We start from the raw sequence: 17,082 nt of genomic DNA on the forward strand, positions 1-17,082 counted from the left end.
TTAAACCCAAGCTGACTTTAATGAGAATTTTAAAATTTTTAAATAGGTCTCTGGCAAAGAACAATGCAGGAGTAAGAATCCAGGCACAGTCCAACATCTCCCTGAGGCCTCCACATGGGCCCCTCAAACTGCACCCACTCTGACCATGCACCACTTTCCACAGACCTGGTCCCGCAGCTGTCCCTTCCTTTGGGGAAGTGGAGAAGGGACAGCTTTAGGAGGATACAGAGCCCATCCCTCAGCCTTGCCATCTGCCCCACTTCTTAGGACTTCCTGGGATTGTCCTTCCTTTGACTCCCCTATCCCTCTGGTCCCCGGTCTCATACAGCACGGCCCCTCCCACCTTCTGGCTTCTGCTGGTTCTAACCATTTTCTTAGATCCCTAGTGCCACCTCCCCATGGTCCTCCTTAGCCACCTCAGCCTTGCCCTCCTTCTCAGGTAGAGGCCTCTGACTTGACCCCAGTCTTGTCAGTCCCTACTCTAGACAGCTCACAGTCTCAGCTCCCTGAGGCCCCGCTTTTATGGACCTGGCTGTATAGGGCTGAGTTGTAGCTTTTGCTGCCACTGCCAGTTGCAGTACCAGGTTCAGGCTTGGGAGCAGGGAGGGGCTTTGTGCTCCGAGGGGGTGGCACAGCATAGTCATCAGTGGCAGGGTTGTAGGGGAGCTCATAGCCCTCCTCCTTCACCCGGGCTTGGCACCACCATGCATCCTTGGGCTCCCGAGGCAGATCATAAAGGCCCTGGGGAGGGACTGGGGCCAAGCCTTCAGGTTCATCATAGATGGGGTCCTCTTTGGGGTCCGTCAGCTTGGCCTTTAGCAACTGCTGCTGTGCATGCTCAAACAAGTCCCAATAGAGAGGTTTCTTCCGTTGCACTCCCTCTCCTGCCCGGGCAGGGGTGCTGTCCAAGGGGTCTGAGTATAGGGAGTCCTGGGAAGGGCATGGAGCAATTCGCAAGGAGTCTAAGGGCTCAGCGTACAGGGCTGGGGGGCTGTCAAGGAGCTCTTGGGGGCCAGGTGGGGAAGGCAACTTCCCCTCTGCCACCTCCCCTTCATGGGAATCAGCTCTGAGAACATCGTGCCCCTGTCCGGCCTTTCCCTGGGCCTTCTGCCGGTGGATGGCAGTCTCAACTGCCTGGAAGATGTCATTTCCCTGTGCTGTCTGGAAGGTGAAGGTTCCAGGGCCGGAGGGGCAGCGGCGGCCGGCCTCGAAAGAGAACATGACCTGAGGAGGGTAGAGAGGGAAACACATTACCAGGAGCCATCAGAGGAAGTGAGTCACAGGCCTGCACTAGTTAGGGTATCTACAAAGAAGAGACCACCTGGGGTCACCGGGTAGGCAAGAAAGGGGGATCCAAAGGTCAGCGCTTCCCACCTTCTGTCCTGCCCCACCCCTCCCACAGCTGCCCAACCCAGGAAGCCCTCCCGGACAGCCCCTGCACCTTGTCCCGGCCATAGCGACGCAACAGAGTGTAGGGCCAGGACAGAAGTGGCTCCAGTATCTGACTCTGGGCCCCCATGGTCAGGAGAGTCAGCCTCTCAGTCTCCACCCTCAGCACGTAGGAGCCATGCAGGCCACAGCGCTCGGCGGCCTCAGTCCTCTGCACCGTTACCCAGAATTGGGATCCTGGAAGGCATATACGATTAGACAGCTGCTGGGGGAGGGGCGGGGGCAGCAGTGGGGACCCAGAGGACTCATGAGCGTAATGTCCAAGCACTCACTTGGAAGCCAGATCTCAGGGCCTTCCTACTTCCCCATGGGCCCCTGGGTATCCACCCACTTTCCAAAGGCCCTCCTCCTCACTCCATCCCTGCCCCGGCTTCTTAGGCGTCTACCTTCCCAGGTGGGGCTGTACAAGGAGTTCTCCAGCATCTCCAGGGCAGAAAGCTTAGGTGGGTTATCTGAAGGCGCCAGAGTCCAGCTGCCTTTCTGTAGTAAAGAGAGAGCATCGAGAAACCTGTAATTTTCTCAACGGGGAGTGGGTGTCGGTCTAAGCCAGCCCCATTTCTCTGCCTCTGTAACTGCCCCCACCCCGCATCGCCGCAGCTCCTCACCGGAAAGGCGTTTCGGCACAGCGTCTGCACCCAGGCTGCACTGGACGGCGCGTCGGCCGCCAGCAAGTGCGAGCGCTGAGCAGTGTCCAGGCGGAAGGCAGTGGCGCCGGGCTCAGGCGGGGTCTCCACGGTAACAGGGGCCACACTCACACACTCAGCCAGACGGATCACCTTGCAGTCCAGGCGGCGCGAGCTCCCTCGGCCACCCCCAGAGCTCGATCCCTTATGGTCAAAGAACTCGAGCCGCGCTACGCCGTGAGGACTGGCCGGGTAGAGCACGGCCCATGTCTTCCTCCACCTCTAGGGAGAGAGTGAGAGGGCTGGAGAGTGAGTGGCGTGCGCGGGCGGCCCGGGTCCCGACGGGGAAGGAGGGAGCGGCGCAGGTCGATTTGGGGTCTGGGGCTTCCAAACGGGGGGGCGAAGTTTCCCAAGGAGGATGCCACTCCGTCTCCCCAGGACCAGAACCCCGAGACTAGAGACGCTTCCTGGGAGCGTACAAAGCAACTTCGCAGGACAGTCACAGGCTCTCCAACTGCCCGCGCCGCGCTCCAGCCTGCTGCCCACCTCTCCCTGTTTCTGGGCTCTCTCACCCACTACTAGCCCGGATAAGGTTCGGCATCCGTGCCCCAGACTACCTTGGTCCCAAAGCGCTGACTCTGCAAAAACAGCGGCCCTTCCATCACGGCTCCGTCCATGGCCCCCGGCGGTTCCTTCCGCGCTTCCTGGCCCTGCGGCGGGAGGCGGGGCGGGAGGCGGGGCCGGGTTCCCTGGAGGCGTTTCCGCCCCTCCCCGGCCCCCACCGGCGGCCGCTGGGGGGTCGCGGTGGGGTGAGGGAGAAGAGCGAGAAGGAAGGGTGGAGGCCCCCGGATTAGCCTGGCGCTACCCAGGCCCCTACCCGCCGTCGTAGGGGCGCGCCGGTAGCTCCACCGAAAGTACTCGGTTTTGGCGCGAGGACCCTGGCCTCTGGACGTGGTGGCTGCGCCTGACGTCATATGTCCAACGTGACATCAGAGTGAAAGCCATGACCTCACCCCGAAAGCCCCCGGAGGCACCGGAGAGACCCACACGGACCTCCAGAGCTTCAGTTCCCCTGGGCGGGCCCGCCCCCAGCCCCGCCCGAGCCGGGCTGTTTACACTCCGCTGACCCGGGACTCGGAGGGAGGGCTGGGACTGAACCGCTTCCCGCCACCACCGGGGACGCCCCGCCGCCCGGCGGCCGCTTGCATGTCAGCTCCCTGACCGCAGAGGCCTGGCCTCCATGCCGCGGGAAGAGAAAGCTTCTTTGAGCCGGCCGGGAGGGCCGGGGAGGGGGAGGGGGCGCAGCAGTGGCCCGCTCCACAGGGAGGGAGGACCCAGAGGAGGAGAGGAGGGAACTGGCCGGGAGGAATGGAGCGAGAAGGCGGAATGTGGGAGGGCTCAGGGGGATGTGGGAGGGAAGAACGGAGAAGGGGGAGAGAGGGGGGTCTAGTCTCCCCTGGCCGATCTTTTTTTTTTTTTTTTTTTTTTTTTGGAAGTCCTAGGACTGATCTCCAGGACCAGCACTCTTCTCCCAGCCCTTAGGGTCCTGCTCGGCCAAGGTAGGGGGAGTCATGTTAACCGCAGAGGGAGAGAGTAGGGGATGGAGAGGATGTGGAGGGACCAGAGAAAACGGTGGTGTGGGATGGAGTCGAGGGGAAGCCACCCAACTGAGAGTTTGATTCTTGTCTAAGGGCATGTGAGACAGAGTACAGAGAGGAGGCACATACCGGAGGCGGGGGCTCCGGGTGTTCTGAACAGGGCCACCAGGCGCGCCCTAAGGGAGGGGGCTCCTCCGGGAGGCCCTACCCCTGGGTCCCCAAGCCAAAATGTCCCCAGAACAAAGCTGCCTTGTTGGATTGATTGTTTGGGTTGGGGGAAGCATGTTGACGGGGGCTTGCTGTAGAGGGGCTGTTCTCAGCCCTAGGCAGAGAAGGCCTTGGCTGAGGAGCCATAGCGCCTGGCCTCCGGTTGCCAGGTGACAGCGATGGTGGTGTTGGCAGGAGGCTGGGACAACCCTACCCCATCCCCCACCCAGCCTTAAGGCCTGGCCCTCCTGGGCCTCTTGACCCTGCAGGGCATCTAAGAGCCTGTGTACTGGGGAGGGCATGCAGCAGGCTCTCCAGGTGAGCTTTGGTGCCAGCCTTCCCTGCCTGGGAATCTGCTGGGTTAGGACTCTGGGCTTTCATTCAGGGGATCTGTGATCCCAGGGACGCCTAGGGCCCCTTACGTGCCTCTCTGCACAATCAGTACAGCTGTCTGTCCTCCCTCTGGGTAAATGGGGTCATCTGGATCCCTCCCACGTCCGCCCCTTGGCTCTTGTCAATCTCTCTCCTCCTCACCCAGGGCTTGCTTCATTCCCCTATACTGAGTGCTTGGTTCTTTTCCTATCACCTTCTATCTGTTGTCTCTCTCCTCTGTGTCTTTCTGTTTTTCTCTCTCTCGTTCCCACAGTTTCCCTTCCTCTCACATCCTGTCTGTCTGGGTCTTCCTCTCTGCGTGTCTCTTGCTCAGTCTCTGTCTCTTTTTCTTGACCCTTCTCTGACTCTTGATCTTTCATAGCTGTCTCTTATCTCTGGGTCTCTCAGGCTGTTCCTCTATGACCTGTGCCTCTGCCCTTATTTAATGTGCTTCTCTCCCTGTCTCTCTTGGTCCCTGGGGCTCTTTCTCTCCTGCTGTCTCTCACGATCTCTGTCTTACTCAGTGTCTGTTTTTCTTTCGTGACTTCTCCCTCTCTTTCTAACTGTGGGCCCCACTCAATCTCAGTTTCTCTCACACGTACTTTCTCTCTGGGGCACCCAGGCCTTCCCTACCATGCGACCTGTCAGTGTCTGGCAGTGGAGCCCCTGGGGGCTGCTCCTGTGCCTGCTGTGCAGCTCGTGCTTGGGGTCTCCGTCCCCTTCCACGGACCCTGAGAAGAGGGCCGGGAGCCAGGGGCTGCGGTTCCGGCTGGCTGGCTTCCCCAGGAAGCCCTACGAGGGCCGCGTGGAGATACAGCGAGCTGGTGAATGGGGCACCATCTGCGATGATGACTTCACGCTGCAGGCTGCCCATGTCCTCTGCCGGGAGCTGGGCTTCACAGAGGCCACAGGCTGGACCCACAGTGCCAAATATGGCCCTGGAACCGGTGAGCAATGATCCAGGCATATCCTAGGTATTACCTAAGTGTGGCTGAAGTGCAGGGAAAGGGAACACCAGGATGGCACAGCCATAGGGACCCATGACATCAAGAACAGCCAGCATTGAGTAAACCCATGGGTGACAAACCAAGCAACATAGTTACTTCTCAGAGCTGTGTGACCTTAGGCTAGTTGGTGCTTTCTCTGAGCCTTGGATGCCGTGTGTGCAAAATGACTAGATGATGTCTAAGTTCTTTTCTGCTGCAAAAGTATGATCCTACAAAGCCATCCGCAAAATAGCCCAGATACAGGTGAGCCCTGTACAAATAAAGTACAGTTGGTTTCATGGGACGCTAAGAGCAGGTAAATGATATCTGGATGTCCCAAAGTCATAAGGGGTCACAGACACTGCAGTTAACAAAATCAGGCTATAGGCCAGAGCTAAAATTAACAAGGTGGTACTGTCTAAGGACAAGTATAAAATCTAGGACAAGTATGAGTGTGGGTGGTGGAGGCTTAAGAGCAGTTCCCTGGGTGAGGCCTAGGACTGCGCCCATGGTATGAACCCACAGTGGGATTGATGGACAGAAGCAGGTGCAACCTGCAGCTGATCCCCCAGTTCCCACTGGCTAGACCACCTGTGGAATTAAGTGTCATTTGTAGATGCTGTGTTTTAAGAGGGACAGTAGAAAATGGAAATACTTTCACAGGAGAGCTGCCTAGATGTGAAAGATTCAGAAGCCAAGTTTCAACGAGGAATTGCTGAAGAATCAGGGAATTGATACGGAAAGTAAAAGCCTTGCAATAGCAATGACATAATGGTTGTTTTCAAATATGAGACGGACAGTCGTGTGGCTGAGGGATTTTTCTGGTTGGCACCAAAGGACTGAATCAGATGTGGTGGGGGAAAGTCACGAAGAGTCACAAGGACTTTGACGACCTTGAACATTGGCTAGGACAGATGACCTTTGAGGCTGCGCCTAATTCTGAGAGGAAGTCAGTGATACTCCACAGGGTTCAGGCCAGGCACGGTGGCTCATGCATGGAATCCCAGCACTTTGGGAGGCTGAGGCGGGTGGATCACCTGAGGTCAGGACTTCAAGACCAGCCTGGCCAACATGGTGAAACCCTGTCTGTACTAAAAATATAAAAATTAGCCGGGCATGGTGGCTGCGCTTATAGTCCCAGCTACTTGGGAGGCTAAGGCAGGAGAATTGCTTGAATCTGGGAGACGGAGGTTGCAGTGAGCCGAGATCACGCCACTGCACTTCAGCCTAGGCGACAGGACAAGACTTCGTTTAAAAAACAAAATCAGGGCTGGGCGCGGTGGCTCAAGCCTGTAATCCCAGCACTTTGGGAGGCCGAGACAAGCAGATCACGAGGTCGGGAGATCGAGACCATCCTGGCTAACACGGTGAAACCCCGTCTCTACTAAAAAATACAAAAAACTAGCCGGGCGAGGTGGCGGGTGCCTGTAGTCCCAGCTACTCGGGAGGCTGAGGCAGGAGAATGGCGTAAACCCAGGAGGCGGAGCTTGCAGTGAGCCGAGATCTGGCCGCTGCACTCCAGCCCGGGCGACAGAGTGAGACTCTGTCTCAAAAAAAAAAAAAAAAAAAAAAAATCAGGTTTCGGACAGAGAGAAGAACAAGGGCAGCACAGACAGGGCGAGCACAGAAGAGAATGCAAGGATGTGATGAAAGGATCTTGGATGTCCAAGCCTCACAGATAGATCAAACTCCTAAGCCCCCATGTATTGGCTGTGTGGTCTTAAGCAATTTACTTAGCTTCTCTAAACTCCAGTTTCTTTATATAAAACGGTGTTCTGGCAGCTCTGTTCTAAGAATGATCACATATGTGCACACCATGGTAGAAAACCTGGCACGCAGTAGGTACCTGATTAATTGTAGCTATCATTGAATGGGTAGAGACTAATCAGAACATCAGGGTTGATTCTTGGTTTTTTATTCACCCTATCAGGTTCTTGAGTACCCCCAGATCACACCAAACTTCCCTCAATCTTATGCCCCCTTCCTATTCCCTGCCAGGGTCCCCTGTCCCTTCTCCACCCGTTATCATACCAGAAAGATGGGATCATCATGGCCAGGTGGGAGGCATCAGCACTCACTCTTTCCAACATCCCCATTACTCCCCCATCCTCCCTCCCCAAGCTTCTCTGTCCCTTCGTCTCCCCTTCCACAGGCCGCATCTGGCTGGACAACCTGAGCTGCAGTGGGACGGAGCAGAGTGTGACTGAATGTGCCTCCCGGGGCTGGGGGAACAGTGACTGTACGCACGATGAGGATGCTGGGGTCATCTGCAAGGACCAGCGCCTCCCTGGCTTCTCAGACTCCAATGTCATTGAGGTCTGCACTTCCTAGACATACACACACATACCACCCAGGATAGCCAAGAGGACTGTGGGGTGGTTAGGGGAGACATTAGAAAGTAGTTACCACTGGGGGATCATTTGGATTGGTGGGAGGCTTGGAAAAGCAAATGATAGAGCTCCCAGATGCTGTAAAATCCAACAGGGTTTTTAGCATTCGCATTCAAGGGGCTACACCTGGCATGAGCCTCTCCAGCTTCATCCCCAGTCACCCCTGGGGCACCTGGTGCTCTCCTTCTCAAAGGTTCCTGCTTTCCTGAGACATCTTCCTTCTGACTTTCTCCTCCTTCAAAGCCATTTCCTCTCTGAAGTGCGCCCTCCTGCTCCAGGCACAGGGAGGTGCTCCTTCCTAGTGCCCTGAATCCTCTCTGGGAGCAAGCATATCCCCCCGCGCTGCTGGCTGCAAGAGAGTCCACACCGCGGACTGCGGCCCTTGTGGCCGCTCTCTCAGTGCCGCCTCGGGCCCATCTGGCCAACTGGGTTTACAGCAGGGGCACCAAGCAGGGTTCCTTAAGAGTGGCAGGACAGGAAAGGTGCCACTGGGATTCTTTCCCTGCTTGTGGCCCCGCCCCCAGGTAGAGCATCACCTGCAAGTGGAGGAGGTGCGAATTCGACCCGCCGTTGGGTGGGGCAGACGACCCCTGCCCGTGACGGAGGGGCTGGTGGAAGTCAGGCTTCCTGACGGCTGGTCGCAAGTGTGCGACAAAGGCTGGAGCGCCCACAACAGCCACGTGGTCTGCGGGATGCTGGGCTTCCCCAGCGAAAAGAGGGTCAACGCGGCCTTCTACAGGTGAGGGGCCGCGGGCACCGGGCGGAGCGGGCCGGGATTGGGGTGCTCCCTGATGAATAGCCTTGGGAGACATCTGAGCAGGTCCGGGGCACGGGAGAAGCCGGGGGTCGAGACGCGCGGGAAAATATGGAGGCCGTTGCGAAGCTGGATTGTTGGGAAATCTTGTGGGACCACGAAAGGTGCCCCAAGGGAGTACCTGAAATGGGGACCAGTGAGGGTCCCGCTCTCTCGCGGCCGACGCCTGGCTGGGCAGGGCAGATTCCTCGGCCCGGGGCGTGCGCGGCCTCGCGAGGCCACTCCCAGGCCCTGGGGCGATTCCAACGCTGGCGCCGCCGGCCAGCGAGTTCCGAGTTCAGCAAGGACGCGGCCGCCCCTGGGAGGCGGCGCCTGGGTGTGTCCCGCGCGGGCTGGGCGCCCAGGGTCTGGGGACCCCGGGACGGCGGCGCGCGGTGGCCGAAGGGCGCCAGGAGACACGGCGCCCCCTCTCTGCCCGGGCCGCCCCCGGGCGCGTGTGTGAGCGCTCGAGCCCTCGGACTCCTGGAAGTCCTGGAGTTTCCCAGAATCTCTTTTGGCGAGGCCCAACCTCTCCACCTGCGTTGGAGCCCTGGGGTCCAGTCCGGCTTCCAGGGAAACGCATCACCCTGGGAACTGTATGTGCTTAGCGTCTCCCTTCCCTGGAGCATCTCCTTTGATCTTTTTGAGAAACTGCCATTGACAGCCAGACATTTATTTGGAAATCTTTACACGCTCTCTCTGTAATCTACTTTGCAAGTCAAAAATCCTCCCTTTCTTCAGTGGTTCCCTAGATCAGTATTGCTGAAAGGCCACTTGATGTCCGGATAGCTTTCCGCGGGCACACTACTGCAGATGGGGTCTGACACTATAGAAATCCTCAACTCCGACAGAAGCATGCTCGGATTACACTGTCTTCCTACTGCGGCAGCTTCCCACTGCTTATACTGAACTTGTCATCACCTAAAACCAGTTCAGGTCTTCCCTATGCTTCCTACTGATAGAGCAGCCTTTTCCAACCCAGGTATAGGTGACGTTTACCCTATTACATTTGTTTTGATACAGAATTTAGAAGCCATAAAAAAGCCATGATGATCCCATGAGATGTTATCTTGAGTCCTGATGTGACTTTCCATCTGTCATCCCTCTCAGCCTCCTCTGCTGAACAGACATGGCAGCTTTGCCTTCTGGCTTCATCCAAATGGCTAAAAGTTGTTGTGAAAATGTTTAAAACCAAAGTCTAACTCTTCTTGCAAAATGTTCCTGCAGATTTTCATCAAGCTTCTAATCATCAGCTGTAAAATATGTTCCTTCCACCAACTGGGAAGAAACAGAACACTTCAATGATATAACCAACATTTCACCTGATCTATCTACATACTTCTTATCTGTAATGAAATCATGGGAGATTTTGTTAGTCTTTGATAAAAAAATCCAGAAATGCTATATTCACAGTCATTCTCCAGCCTTCCAATTTAGTAACCCTGTCAAAAAAGAAAATCATAGTAGTTTGAGCCTATTTTTACTGAAATCCTTTTAGGTCTCTTAAGAATCACCTTATTTTTTCCTAAATGCTCACAAACTTCTAGTTAATAATTTATTCTAGAATATTACTTATGTGTAGATTGAGGAATTGAGGAATCCTTTTTCGCCTTTTTTTTCTTTTGAAAGTCAGGATATTATCCAGTCTCCAGTCTTTTCTATACCTGCTCACACTTTCTTTGACTTGGCTCTGAGGCTCATCTGAAATGTCTTTCAGTACTGAGGATTTTCAGTACTTTATCTGGCTTGGACACTCAAACCACTTTAAAACAAACATGTGCTGTGCCTCTTTACTTTCATCCATCTTGGGGCTGCATTTCCTTCTCTGTGCTGCTTACCTTCCCTAATTTAAACCCCATGTTCTGAAAGATGCATAGCATTTAAATAGACATTTCCAGTGAAGAGGATAGCATGAACAAAGGTGTAGAGATCCATTCACCCAATATTTATTTACTGAGATCTTACTGTGTGCCAGGTACTGTTGTAGACGCTAGCCGTGGCTCATGCCTGTAATCCCAGCACTGTGGGAGGCCAAGGTGGAAGGATTATTTGAGCCCAGGAATTCGAGACCAGCCTGGGCAACATAGTGAGACCCTGTCTCTACAGATAATTTTTAAAAAATAAAATTAGCTGAACATGGTGGTGTGTACCTGTGGTTCTAGCTACTTGAGAGGCTGAGGCGGGAAGATTGCTTGAGCCCAGGAAGTCAAGGCTGCAGTGAGCCGTGATTATGCCACTACACTGCAGCCTGGGTGGCAGAGCAAGACCCTGTCTCAAAAAATAAATTAACTAAGGCTGGGCGCGTTGGCTCACACCTGTAATCCCAGCACTTTGGGAGGCTGAGGCAGGTAAATCACCTGAGGTCGGGAGTTCGAGACCAGCCTGACCAACACGGAGAAACCCCGTCTCTACTAAAAATACAAAATTAGCTGGGTATGGTGGCGCATGACTATAATCCCAGCTACTCGGGAGGCTGAGGCAGGAGAATCGCTTGAACCCAGGAGGCGGAGGTTGCAGTGAACTGAGATTGCGCCAGCCTGGGCAACAAGAGCGAAACTCCATCTCAAATAAAAATAAAATAAAGTAAGTAAATAAATAAGTGGTCAAGGAAGGCCTCTTGGAGAAGGCATCATTTGAGAAAAGACTTAAAGGAGGTGAGGGCACAAGCTATGCAGACCTCTAGATAAACATTTCCAGGAAGAAGGATCAAAAATGAAAATATTCTGGGGTGTGTGTGCCTGTATATGTGTGTGCGTGTGTGTGTGTGTGTAGTGGGTGATGAGATAAGGCATTCTTGTCCTTCTCCTGGAGGCCACTGTGGCTGGAGCTGAGTGAAAAAGAGGAAAATGGTAGGACATGCAGTGTAGGTGGTGATCAGAAAAGAATGGGGAGCCAGATCCTGTGGGCCATCTGGGGGAAGCTGGCTTTTGTTCTGTGGGAGATAAGGAACCACTGGAGGGTTTGGAGCAGGGTTGTGACATTGGGCTTCCATTTTTTTTCAGTACTACTTTCACTGCTTTATTAGGAATAGACTGTAAGGGATGCAGTAGAAGCAAGAAGTCAGGTGGCTAGTTATGGGGTTATCGTCTTCTGAAAGCCACGTAAAGAAAGTGAAAGATGATGATGACCAGAGAAAGTGGTGAAAAATGATAAAGTTTTATAGATAGTTGTGATGTGAGAGAGAGGAGTTAAGGCTCTCCAGGTTTTTGGCCCCAGCTAAGTATGGAATTGGCCTCACCTGACAAGCAAAATAGTGGATGGAGCATGTTTTGTTGGGAGATGGGCTTGGGGGTGGAGGGTAGGAACTTGGTTTTAGACCTGTTAAATTTAAGATTCTTTTTTTTTTTTTTTTTTTTTTTTTTTTTTTTTTGAGACAGAGTCTCGCTCTGTCGCCCAGGCTGGAGTGCAGTGGCGCGATCTCGGCTCACTGCAAGCGCCACCTCCCGGGTTCACGCCATTCTCCTGCCTCAGCCTCCCGAGTAGCTGGGACTACAGGCGCCCACAACCGCGCCCGGCTAATTTTTTGTATTTTTAGTAGAGACGGGGTTTCACCGTGGTCTCGATCTCCTGACCTTGTGATCCGCCCGCCTCGGCCTCCCAAAGTGCTGGGATTACAGGCGTGAGCCACCGCGCCCGGCAAATTTAAGATTCTTTAAGACATTGAAGTGGTGAGGCTAAGTTAGGCAATTTAATATAGGACTCGGAGTTCAGTTGAGTAAAACATATAAAGTCCTGAAACTGGACAACATACCAAGGAAGTGAATGTAAATTTAAAAGACAGAGAGAAAGAGGCCCAGAGACTGAACCTTGGGGAGACTAAATATTTAAAAGTCAGAAGATAAGATGAAATGCAAACAGTGAGGTGAGGTAGGAAGAAAACCAGTGGAGTGTAGTGGCCTGGGAGCTAAGTAAAGTGCTTCAAAGAGGAGAGAGTGACCAGCTGAGTCAGTGCTGCCCAGACCTAAAAACATGAGGACTGAGAAACAAATGCTGGATTTAGCAACAGGGAAGTCACTGTTGTCCCCAACAGAGATGATAATGAATGGCTTATATTTGGAAAACAGTAAGTTAGCAAGAGTAGGTTTATACTGAGAAATAGTGGGAGATCTAGATAAAGGGAGGCCAGAAAATGGAATGCTTTAGGTGCCAAATTGGAGAGCTTGGCCTTTGCCTTATAGAAAAATTACAAATAAAAGTATTTGTATGGGACAAGAATAAAGCCAGTGTTTTTGAAAGTTTGCCTGATAGTAGTAGATGAGGAGAGGAGGGTCTGGATGCAGTAAAACCAGCCAGGAGTTTGTTCTAAAATTGAAGCTTATCAGGAGGGTAACAACAAAGATGGAGGAAAATAAATAGATGTAGGATGACTGATAGAACATAGAGATGAGAGAAGAGACACCTAAAATGATTCCGACACTGCCTGAGAGAAGGATGGTACCAGCAGCCATCTCTGGGCTTCAGGTTAATATGAATTAGCTTTAGAGATGGGCCGTCTTTGGAAAGTTTGAGACACAGGAATTGTCCCCAGGTATGCAAAGCTGAAATAATTTTTAGAGATCAGGAATATTTGTTGGACATATCGGAATCTCATACTAAGTCTGGGATATAAAGCCTGGGGAAAGAGATACACTAAAGCACAGAGGCCATTTTTCTTGGGGAAAGAGATTGCGGGAGTCCTGGGAGATTCTGTGATGGGGCTATGATCTAGATCCTTCACAGGTCAGGCCCAGCAGAGGGAGCATTCTCGCAGGTGATACAATTATGAAAGACAGGCAAGATAGTTGTGAACAACTCTCCCCTCCCTAGGGGGAAAAAAGATGGATCTGCTAGCTTTTAGAGGAAGTAAGATTTAGGGAATGAGAAAATCAAAACCTGATGTATTAAACATTTTTCAATTTGTTTTGGTAGTTCTACCCTAGAACGTGTAAAAGTTGTAGAACTTTAGAATAAGAAAATAATGTACAGATAATTGAACTATTTACTGCTCTTTTACAGGGAATGAAATTGAGGCTCTAAGAGCTTCAGTGCTATTTAAGAAGTCACTCTTCTAGTTCATTTCAGCTTGACAGATGTTTATTGAACTCCTATTTGCCAAGTACTCTGCAAGGTGCTGAGAATACAAAGGTGAATAAATGACAAGAGAGGTTATTAGGCTGCACACCATAGAAGACCTTATGGTCCTTATAATAAAAGGATTGGGAAGCCATTGATGTTTGGGTTTTTTTCTTTTTTTGTTTTGAGAGGGAGTCTGGCTCTGTTGCCCAGGCTGGAGTACAGTGGCACAATCTCTGCTCACTGCAACCTCCGCCTCCCCAGGTTCAAGTGATTCTTCTGCATCAGCCTCCTGAGTGGCTAGGACTACAGGTGCCCACCACCACGCCCAGCTAATTTTTGTGTTTTTAGTAGAGACGAGGTTTCACCATGTTGGCCAGGCTGGTCTTGAACTCCTCACCTCAGTTGATTCGCCCACCTCGGCCTCCCAAAGTGCTGGAATTACAGGCGTGAGCCACCGCTCCCAGCCATTGAAGTGTTTTTTGTTTGTTTCTTTGTTTGTTTTTTGAGACGGAGTCTCTCTTGTCACCCAGGCTGGAGTGCAGTGGCTTGATCTCAGCTCACTGCAAGCTCCGCCTCCCGGATTCACGCCGTTCTTCTGCCTCAGCCTTTGGAGTAGCTGTGACTACAGGCGCCCGTGGCCACTCCCAGCTAATTTTTTGTATTTTTAACAGAGACAGGGTTTCACTGTGTTAGCCAGGATGGTCTCGATCCCCTGACCTCGTGATCACCCGCCTCGGCCTCTCAAAGTGCTAGGATTACAGGTGTGAGTCACTGTGCCTGGCCCATTGAAGTGTTTTAATGGGGAGGGCTGTGAGATGGCATGATCAGGTTTGTGACTCCAAAAGATCATTTTGAATCTATTTATTTTTCTTTTTCTTTTCTTTTCTTTTCAGACAGAGCCTTGCTTTGTCACCCAGGCTGGAGTGTAGTGGTGCAATCTTGGCTCACTGCAACCTCCGCCTCCCGGGTTCAAGCAGTTCTCCTGCCTCAGCCTCTCGAGTAGTTGGAGTTACAGGCACGCACCACCGTGCCTGGGTAATTTGCTTTTTTTTTTTTTTTTTTTTTTTTTGTATTTTTAGTAAAGATGGGGTTTCTCCATGTTGCCCAGGCTGGTCTTGAACTCCTGACCTCAAGTGTTCTGCCTGTCCTGGCCTCCCAAAGTGCTGGGATTACAGCTGTGAGCCACCATGCCCGGCCTTTGACTCTATTTCTGAGAATGGTCGGGAGAGGAGCAAGATATATGGATTGGAGAGATTTAGGAAGTAAAATTGACAGGACTTGGTTATTGATTGACTTTGGGATCCTAGAAAGGGAGAAGTCAGGATTAACCCCTAGGTTTCTGGAGTGGATTTTGCTGAGATAATTATCTTTCTTCTTTTTTTTTTTTTTTTTTTTGACCTACATTACATTTTAGATTACTTTCAGATCTCTACCTAGAAACATCAAGAAGACAATGAAATAGATAAGATTACGGATACACTTTATATTGTGTGTATTAGATTATGGTGTGAATTAGACCATATAGAGGGCCCTATATGAAGTGAGAACAGAATGCCTAAGATAAGAGCTCCACAAATTTTAATGACCAGATAGGGGAGGAGCCTGCAGAGAAGACCAAGAAAGAGCAACCAGAATTAGGAATAGGCGGCTCTGGGCACACTGCCTAGGAGTCAGCCCTGCTCCCTGGGGAGCCACTCCGGAAATTAAAAATATTTTAATAATAATAATAATAAGCAGAATTAGAAATAAAACCAGGATATTGTAGTGTTATAGCAGCCAAAGAAAGAGAGGACAGTCAGATGTTGCAGAGAGGTCAGTAAGATAAAGACTGAAAAATGTCTGCTGGATTTAACAAAATAGAAGTTTGCAGAGTGATAGGTAGGGAAAACCAGAGGAAGTGGGTTAAAGAATGAGTGAGAGGAGGCTGGGCGTGGTGGCTCACACCTGTAATCCCAGCACTTTGGGAGGCCAAGGCAGGTGGATCACTTGAGGTCAGGAGTTTGAGACCACCCTGGCCAACATGGTGAAACTCCGTCTCTACTAAAAATACAAAAATTAGCTGGATGTGGTGGTGCATGCCTGTAATCCCAGGTACCTGGGAGGCTAAGGCAAGACAATTGCTGAGCCCAGGAGGCGGAGGTTGCAGTAAGCCAAGATTGCACCACTGCACTCCAGCCTGAGTGACAGATCGAGACTTTGTCTAAAAAAAAAAAAAAAAAAAAAAAAAAAAAAAAAAAAAAAGGTGCGAAGAGAGGATATAAAGATGGTAAATATGGACAGCTCCTGAAAAATGTTACTATGAAGGGGAGGAGAGATGAGTAGAGGGTGTGTATGTGTGTGTGTATATATGTGTCTGTGTGTGTGTAGGAGTGATTTGAATGTTTAAAAGGATTCAGTTGAGAAAAAGAAATTGTGTGCAGGACAGAAATTGTAAGAGATGGAATTTAGAAACATTTAGGGACAGTAGACTTAGAGAAGAAAGATAGTTGAAAGGAATGAGAAGAAGATATGCAAATATAGACAGGTTTTTGTTTTGGGTTTTTTTCTGTTTGTTTGATTCTTTGTTTTTGAGATATAGTCTCTCTGTGTTGACCAGGCCGGAGTGCAATGGCACCATCATGGCTCACTGCAACCTCGACCTCCTGGGCTCAAGCAATCCTCCCATCTCAGCCTCATGAGTAGCTGGAACTAAAGGCTCGAGCCACCACATCTGGCTAATTTTTAAATTTTTTGTAGAGATGAGGTCTCACTATGTTGCCCAGGCTGGTCTCAAATTTCTGGGCTCAAGCAGTCCTCCTGTCTCAGCCTCCCAAAGTGCTGGGATTACAGGCGTAAGTCGCTGCCCCTGGCCTATACATAGGTTTTTATGTTTTATGGTTGAAGGAATGAACAAATGGTAGGTGGAAACAAACATATCTGTGAGTGAAGAAATTTAAATCAAGACAAATAACAGCACTGGTCCTCAATAAGACAAAGTCCTTAACATAACTTATATATAATTTTATATATAAAATATTTATAAGATAAAAGGGTCTAAACTCTTTTATATAAATATGAAATAAGATTACATATATGGGCCGGGCGCGGTGGCTCACGCCTGTAATCCCAGCACTTTGGGAGGCCGAGGCGGGCGGATCACAAGGTCAGGAGATCGAGACCACAGTGAAACCCCGTCTCTACTAAAAATACAAAAAATTAGCCGGGCGCGGTTGTGGGTGCCTGTAGTCCCAGCTACTCGGGAGGCTGAGGCAGGAGAATGGCGTGAACCCGGGAGGCGGAGCTTGCAGTGAGCCGAGATCGCGCCACTGCACTCCAGCCTGGGCGACAGAGCGAGACTCCGTCTCAAAAAAAAAAAAAAAAAAAGATTACATATATGTACGGGTATATATATATATAAATAATACAAAGACCTTATGATATAATGTCATTAAATAATTTAGAGAAGAGGTACTTCTAAATTTCTAGACAATACCAAAATGTTTGAGTACTACTCTGGAGATCAAGGTGATCTCTCCAGGTTGATTGGTGAAGAGGCCAAGTGTATTTCATTTTGCACATTTTAGACATGTTTAAGAAAAATACATTTGGAGAAAAAATTTCACACCATAT

General features: G+C 51.2%; 2 protein-coding genes across 7 annotated transcripts in view; one reads left to right on the forward strand and one right to left on the reverse strand.

The window, feature by feature from the left end:
* On the reverse strand, positions 1-3,390 carry DOK1 (docking protein 1). Of its 2 annotated transcripts, XM_050754314.1 has the most exons (5): positions 2,690-3,390; positions 2,055-2,354; positions 1,836-1,929; positions 1,442-1,626; positions 1-1,224 (listed from the first exon to the last, which is right to left on the reverse strand). In XM_050754314.1, the coding sequence occupies exons 1-5, from the start codon at positions 3,044-3,046 to the stop codon at positions 499-501; spliced, it is 1,662 nt and encodes a 553-aa protein (XP_050610271.1). In that variant the 5' UTR covers positions 3,047-3,390; the 3' UTR covers positions 1-498. The 2 variants fall into 2 exon arrangements, with proteins under 2 accessions (XP_050610271.1, XP_050610272.1); XM_050754315.1 differs by lacking the exon at positions 1,442-1,626.
* Positions 2,500-17,082, forward strand: part of LOXL3 (lysyl oxidase like 3) — a 23,042-nt gene continuing 8,459 nt past the window's right edge. The window contains exons 1-5 of one of the 5 annotated variants that reach the window (XM_050754310.1): positions 2,500-2,664; positions 3,569-3,631; positions 4,872-5,196; positions 7,388-7,551; positions 8,150-8,364. In XM_050754310.1, coding sequence (XP_050610267.1) covers positions 4,884-5,196; positions 7,388-7,551; positions 8,150-8,364 — 692 coding nt within the window. In that variant the 5' untranslated portion in view covers positions 2,500-2,664; positions 3,569-3,631; positions 4,872-4,883. Of the gene's footprint in view, positions 2,665-3,395; positions 5,197-7,387; positions 7,552-8,149; positions 8,365-17,082 lie in introns of those variants that run through there. The other 4 variants (XM_050754309.1, XM_050754308.1, XM_050754312.1 and 1 more) reach the window with 4 other exon arrangements.

The sequence above is a fragment of the Macaca thibetana genome, chromosome 13 (genome assembly GCF_024542745.1).
Source record: "Macaca thibetana thibetana isolate TM-01 chromosome 13, ASM2454274v1, whole genome shotgun sequence".
NCBI classification, from domain to species: Eukaryota; Metazoa; Chordata; class Mammalia; order Primates; family Cercopithecidae; genus Macaca; species Macaca thibetana.